The following is a 7,169-nucleotide window of genomic DNA, read 5'->3' as shown; positions in this document are numbered from 1 at the left end:
TTTTTTTTTTTTTTTGCTGTTGGTGCCCTACACGCAGTGCGTGATCAGCGTATGCCGAGCGCAGTTCCTGAGTGTTCCACATGAGGGGACGATGCGATGACATTTGACCGTCTATTTGTGGACCGTGGGGGCAGTGTGGGACTTGGGACCTCTATTTCAGATTCTGGTGGTACTGTAATTTACCAAAAATTGTTTGCCAAACTTCAGTCTCCTGACTTGTTCAATAAAGATTGTTAAAAAAAAAAAAAAAAACAAAACTTCAGTAGTAATAGAAAAAGAAGAAGAAGAAGAAGAAGAAGAAGAAGAAGAAGAAGAAGAAGAAGAAGAAGAAGAAGAAGAAGAAGAAGAAGAAGAAGAAGAAGAAGAAGAAGAAGAAGAAGAAGAAGAAGAAGAAGAAGAAGAAGAAGAAGAAGAAGAAGAAGTAGTAGAAGAAAAATAACAACAACGAAGCAAAGCGAGCCTGTACGTGAGGTTTTCATCAAATTTTTATTTAGTTTTAACAATTTGAGCAGAATTCAAAAAGGTAAGGACTTACATTAATAAATTCTACGTATTATCTTGTAACCTATTACGATCATGGCTTTCGATATGGGGTCTTTTTGTTTTGATTCCATGCGGTTTTTGTTTTATTCCTAATTGTAGCGTCTTCTCAGTCATAAGAACATGTGTTTTTATAAATCTTAATCTAATGTTTGAGTAGCGTGTTTGTGTTGTTTCACGAAACATTTATTGTGCCCTGTTTCAGCAAAATTAAACTTTGCTCGTACAGTAAAAGTAAGCAAAATCACGATGTTGACTTAATTTTTAACCCATTACGTAGGCTGCGTACAAAATGTACACATTTCTGGCAAGTGTATTCAGAAAAATAAATGCACGCCCGCTTCTCGAATTATGAACGCTGAATGCTCATATGTAACTTAATCGATCCATCCATCCGCCGACCCACCCAAATATTGACAACGCTCCTCGAGCTTATTTTGCCTTGAATATTTCTGATTGATCAATTGCCAGTGCGAGGAGTTCTGGTTCAGCCGTGAATCGGCTATTTTACCGTGATAGTAGGTTGGTTATTTTAGCGTGATGTGTACAACCGTGGCCAAGAGTTTGTGCTTCGCAAGAATTCGTAGGTGCCTTTTTCAGGTGTCTTTTGTCAAACTGGAAGGGAAAAAAAATACATGTTTACATCCATAAGGCATTATTAGGTGCACCGTCCAAAATGTAAAACTTTTAAGTGCGCCTTTGGGTCGTGAAAATACAATACAGTACATGGACAGTGAAGCAAAGACTTTTGGAGGATGGACTGGTGTCAAGAAGTCAACAAAGAAGCCACTTATCTACAGGAACAACGTTAAAGACAAAATGATATTCTGAAAAAGGTATTGAAGTGCTGAGGACTGTGGTAAAGTCATTTTGTCAGAAAAAAATGCATTTTGTGGGAAGAAAACGTGAGCACTTCCATTGTTCCTGTGTCATGCCAACAGTAAAGCATCCTGAGACCATTCATGTGTCGGGTTGCATCTCAGCCCAGGGACTGGGTTCTCTCACAATTTTGCCCAAGAACACAGCCATGAATAGAGAATGGTACCTGTTCCAACATGATGAAGCACCTTGCCACAAGGCAAAAGTCATAATTCTGTGGCTCAGAGACCAAAACATTGACATTTTGAGTCCAAGGCCAGGAAACGCTCCAGACTTTTACCCTATTGAGAACTTTTCTTCAATCCTCAAGAGGGTCAGCACTGCAAATATTGACTCTTTGCATGAACTAAATGTAATTGTATATAACATCCTTTGAGACTCATCCTATCATTTACAAAAAGATCTAAAAACATTGAGGCAACAAACTGTGTGAAAACCATGACTGTACTTGTGTAATTCTCAAAACTTTGGGCCATGACCGTAGGTTGCTGTGTTACGTTTCAACTGAATTCCACAGTAACTGGCTCCCGATTCCAGCTGTGGCCGTTCGAGCAATGTCAATCCAGTGATGTTGTGTTTCCAAATCATTGCATTACCTTAACTTTGTTTGAAAACATTTTTTAAAATAAAATAAAAAGGGACATAGAGGTATTTGAACCTGTGATGCAGAGAAAAAAAACAAAAGCTTTTGGCCAACCACTATAACCACTACATCATGAACTGGTACACTTCCAATGATGCAGAATTTGTACTTGTGGTTTTCATGTGATTCATGGCAAAATGCTCGGTGGGTAGTTGCCGTTCACAGCAAAATAACCACTGTTTTTACCATTGAACAGCTTTGCGATATAAGATATTCAGGTGAAAAACTGGTACAAATGACCAATTATACAAAGAAAATTATACTTAGTTGTTCTATTCGAGGATCACATGAACACCACAACTTTGTAGCTGTCACTTTGAAAAAGACAAAATGCATGTAGGTGAATTGTACCCCTTTGAAATCCTGCTGACTCAAACAAAAGAACACACTATGGAAATATTGCATGCAACCAGCGTGAGAAAAAGTATTTCATTTGTCAGTCGTTACCCATAAAAATGGACACCACGTCCGACACGTAGCTTACTGAGTTGTTGCAAATGAACCAAATAAAGTTTTTTAAAACATGCTACCATCGTATTTTAAAGTGAAACCATTTAACTTCCAGTTCAACCTAACGCAGTCATTCCGGTGAAAGTAAACAGCACAGCAAAGTTGGAAATCATCGCGGGTACGTCATGGCCTCAGGGTCTCAAATTCTATCTGTGTGTGTATATGTGTTTGGAGGAAACTGTGCCCTGACTACATCACACACGATCCCGCAGTCAGGGTTTGCCTTCAGATTTTTTTTCTGTCACACGTTATAAAGTGTATTTTCTATTGATATCGATCACGTGTCGATCACTGTACATACTAATGATTACCTGCTAGGCCTATAAAGCACCGAAGTAAACCATGCTTTTCTTTATCATTTTAGTGTCCCGAAAAACCCCTTCCAGACATGAAGAACCGAGGTAATGGCTACCTGGATGTTCGACTCAAACAGCGATTGGAAGAAGTATGTCTTTTATTACCATTGCCTGCTTGTACTATATTTATTGAAGAACAGAAGTAGAGCCATGTGTTGGTGGCCCTGCCAGGTACTTTCCCTGTATAGTCATTATTCAATGCATTATATTTCACTTATCTTACCCCCCCCCCCCCCCCCCAACATAATGGATCTTTGGAAACACACCATCAAAAGCACTTGTGGAAACACACCGTTGAAAGCACATTGTGGTTGATGAAATTGTTTGTCACATTAAATATACTGCAAAGAGTGTTGCAAAAGAGAGAAAAGATGGCAGAGCTAATTATAATAGCGATGTACTTGCATGCACGTACACACACACACACACGCACACACACACACACACACACACACACACACACACACACACACACAAACATGGCATGTACACAGTAACATCTGCCCGGTGGTAGAAGTTCAAATAGGTGATGTCTGGGGTGAATGGAGTCTCTGATCATTTTTTGCGCCTTACTGAGGCAACAAAATCTATCCAGTTTATGGAAGGAATGCAGAGGGCAACGGCTGATTTTCTTGGCCATATTAATAGACCTTTGGAGAGCCTTCCTGTCTCATATTGTGCAAGTGGCAAACACACATGCAAGAAAGTGAGGATGCGCTCTATGGAGCAGCGATAGAAAGACACCAACAGTTTTGTGGCACATTGTTACTCCTGAGGACCCTCAAGAAATTCAGTCTCTGCTGTGCCTTCTTCACAATTGTTGTATTTGTGTTCCAAGTCAGGTTGTATGTAATATGCACACCCAAGAAATGAATATCAGGTACCGTCTCTACAGGGTCCCCACAGATGAGCAGTGGCTGAATGTCTCTTCATCCTTCTGTAGTCCACGATAATCTTTGTTTTGGTTGTATTTAGGATAAAGTTGTTTTGTTGCCATCACACTGAGAGTCACTCCACCTTATCCCGGGATGCTAGTTCACCCCCCCCCCCCCCTTGCCACCAAAGATGAGCCCCACCACAGGAGTGTCGTCCGCAAATTTTATAGTGCTGTTGTGGTGTTGGATGGGGGGTCAAATTCATAAGTACAGAGGGTGAAAGGTAAGGGACTCAATACAAAGCCCAGGGTGGGAGCCTAAAGGCTGAGAAGTGGGAGCCTATTTTCATCCTATGGGACCCGTTCGTTCGGAAATCCAAAATCCAAAGGGATATTGAGTGAGTCACCCCCGGGCCTGACATCATATTCATCAGTCTGCTTTGGAGGCTGGTATTAAATGTTGAGCCGGACGTAACTCCCCTGCTCCTACAGGTGCGACAGAGCAGAGTGGAGAGCTTTCCCCAGAGCATTCTCGATGGACCTGTTGGTTTGAAAAGCAAGCTGGTGAGAGTCAGACACAGGGTGAGGCAGGAACTGACGTGAATCTGATCAGTTTTCCATCGCACTTAATGACTATGGGTGTCTGTGCCAATGGGGTGGGGGGCAGTCATTCAATCTACTGATGTTCCTCTTAGGGAGCGGGACAATGATGGAGGTCTTCAGGCAGGCAAGGAGCGACAGTTGGGCAGTTAGGGACCAGTTTAAAATGAAGGTGAAGATTCCAGCCAGCTGATCAGCACAGTACCTCAACACCTGCCTTGAGATGCCACCGGGAACCGGAACTTTCCTCGGCTTCACTGCCCTCAGCACACTCCTCATCTAGTGTTCTTATGTGGGTTCTGTGAGCTGGTGGTTGTACCGCAAAGCTATCGAAGAACATGCAAAGTTGCTTTGCTCATGATGTGTCACCATGGTCTACTGTCAATCTTCTGGGTCTGTAGTTCGCAATGTGCTGGACACCCTTCTACACTTGCCCGGAATTGTTGCTCTGGAAGTAGTTCTCTCTCCTCCTCCTATAAGCAGCCTTGTCCCCCTGAATGCCTTAATGCTCTGGCAGCGCTCTGCAGCGTCTCATCACCAGACCTGAAGGTGGTATTCCTTGCCTGGAGCAGGTTCTACTCCTGTTTAATCCAGGATTTAGCATTAGGGTAAACCCAGATCTGCTTGTCCATGGTGATGATGTCTATGCAGAATTTGATAACCCAGGAAAGATGTCGTGTCCTGCTCCATGTCATGGTGTCCAGAAACACTCCAGTTTGTTAACTCAAAACAGACCTATAATTTGAGTGGATATATTTACACTCAAATCAGGTAAAGCTCCTATCCCATTGAGTTGTAGCAGTGAACAATTGTGTTTTCGAAGGCGGTGAATGTGTCATTCTATCAGGGTTCGTTCAATGTCTCAAATGTCGCCAGAAGTTCGCCCGTAATTTTCTTGCTGCATGTTCAAACTTTCTTTGCAAAAAGAAACATCACTAAAACTATTGCCGAAGATCTGCCAAATGTTAGGCTGACGTTTTGTGAACTTCAGTGAAACCTGATGAGAACGAAACATTTTTCTATCTTTACCAACAGTCGCAATTGTTCGCCCCACAGTGAGATAGGGACTTAAGTGGTGTCACAATTCTCGCAGTTCATATATATGACTCCCAGTTTTTAAAGATGAGGGCTGGCTAATTCTATGCTAGTATTGCATATTCTCAGGTTAAACCAAGTTTCTGTGATAATCAAAAAACCTTAGTCATGAACAAAGCAATTTCCAACCAATTTTAATTCCAATTCATCTTTTTTATGGAGCAACAACCTTGACTTGGACATAAAAAGATGCTGTAGCGTTGGTTGACCGCACCATTACAATGGTGCTAGCGTCATTTATGAATCCAACTGGTGAAGCCTCTGAGGCAGGACGAGCTCCGCTGCAATATGATTCCCTGCTGTGTCGCTGGCAGGCTATAACGCACGTCATGGACTGCCTTGAGTGAGAATCACAGCGCACCACTGTAATCATGCACACCACCATTTGGCTTGAGCACTCAGGAAGTGGCGGGGAAGAAAAAACATTGCGCACCACATGTAACACATATGAACCAAAACTGTCGAACCAAATGGATTGGACAATTTTCAAAAATTGGTCCACCCATAGTGTTTATGTATGTTGTTTTAGATATTTACATATAGCTACACAAACACACATGAATACTGGGTGGCACCAACGTAATGCTTTTGTTTTGACATCATGCTATGCATGAAATAAATGTTGCAAAAGATTAAGCCTGCATAATTCTTATCTATATTAATTTTTAATTTGTTTTTCAGTATTTGGCTTCCAGCAGTAATTATGTGGATCTGTGCTCTATTGCATTAGACCTTCAAAAACAGTACAGGTAAGGTTATAGATTGGTTCAAATTGTATTTGGGTGGGGGATGGGTTTAATTGCTGGATGTTGTTGTGGCTCGGTTGGAAGATCAATCTCAATGAGTGTGCAAGTTCAAGTTCACTCACAAGTAGAGCTGAACAATTTTGGAAATTAATTTAATTGCACCCCCAGTGATAATTTTACAGTTTACCCACAGCGAGTCCCCAGGGACTCGCTGATCAGAAAAGTATGAGTCCCATGATGCATTTAGAGAGTCCCAAATTTCGAATTCTGAAATGGTCTACTTATTCAATTGCATATGAAAGTAACACAAACAACAGCATATACATACAATTATAAACAAATGCTGCAAAAATTTAAATAATTCAGTAGCAGGCCTGAGGATTTCGGAAATTCACGGTAACCGTTTTTCGGTTCCGTCAGATTACCCAATGGGAAACCACGGTAACTAATTTTGGGTTCTGTAAACGTTCATCATGGGAACCCATTTTTCTATTTTGACTGATATTCATAATCAAGAATTCTGAAACTCAAAAGTATAATGTTTCAAGGGTAAATGTTTGAAAACTATGCATTAACAATGAACATTACATCAGCAGCTCTGTACTCCAGGTGTATTCCAAAAAATAAATGGATCAAAATATGTTGTACTCATATGGCATCATGAATACAGCATACCACAAAATCAGAGTATTTTTTTCCAATCTCAGACTGCAAAGATTAATTTACTGGTAATCATTAATACAGGTAAGTATTGACGTGGCTTGACATCCTCTTCCCAAGACGATGCATGTGTCATCTACTATCAATTTGACGAAAGAATCGAACACACATCATCAGTCCTACCAACAGTTAACATTAGCATTACTACACCTTGTGACGAATGGTTTATTCATAAAGGTACCATGCTACAACCAGTAAATTATAGA

The 7,169-nt window shown here is 41.1% G+C and overlaps 1 protein-coding gene across 7 annotated transcripts in view; it reads left to right on the top strand.

The window, feature by feature from the left end:
* Positions 1 to 395: 395 nt before the first annotated feature.
* Positions 396 to 7,169, top strand: part of nvl (nuclear VCP like) — a 77,735-nt gene continuing 70,961 nt past the window's right edge. The window contains exons 1-3 of one of the 7 annotated variants that reach the window (XM_019872087.1): positions 396 to 523; positions 2,937 to 3,017; positions 6,179 to 6,246. In XM_019872087.1, coding sequence (XP_019727646.1) covers positions 2,961 to 3,017; positions 6,179 to 6,246 — 125 coding nt within the window. In that variant the 5' untranslated portion in view covers positions 396 to 523; positions 2,937 to 2,960. Of the gene's footprint in view, positions 524 to 2,669; positions 2,691 to 2,936; positions 3,018 to 6,178; positions 6,247 to 7,169 lie in introns of those variants that run through there. The other 6 variants (XM_019872090.1, XM_019872088.1, XM_019872089.1 and 3 more) reach the window with 6 other exon arrangements.

The sequence above is a fragment of the Hippocampus comes genome, unplaced genomic scaffold, assembly GCF_001891065.2.
Source record: "Hippocampus comes isolate QL1 unplaced genomic scaffold, H_comes_QL1_v1.1 scaffold269, whole genome shotgun sequence".
Classification (NCBI taxonomy): Eukaryota; Metazoa; Chordata; class Actinopteri; order Syngnathiformes; family Syngnathidae; genus Hippocampus; species Hippocampus comes.
This window is presented reverse-complemented; position numbering and strand designations above follow the sequence as displayed.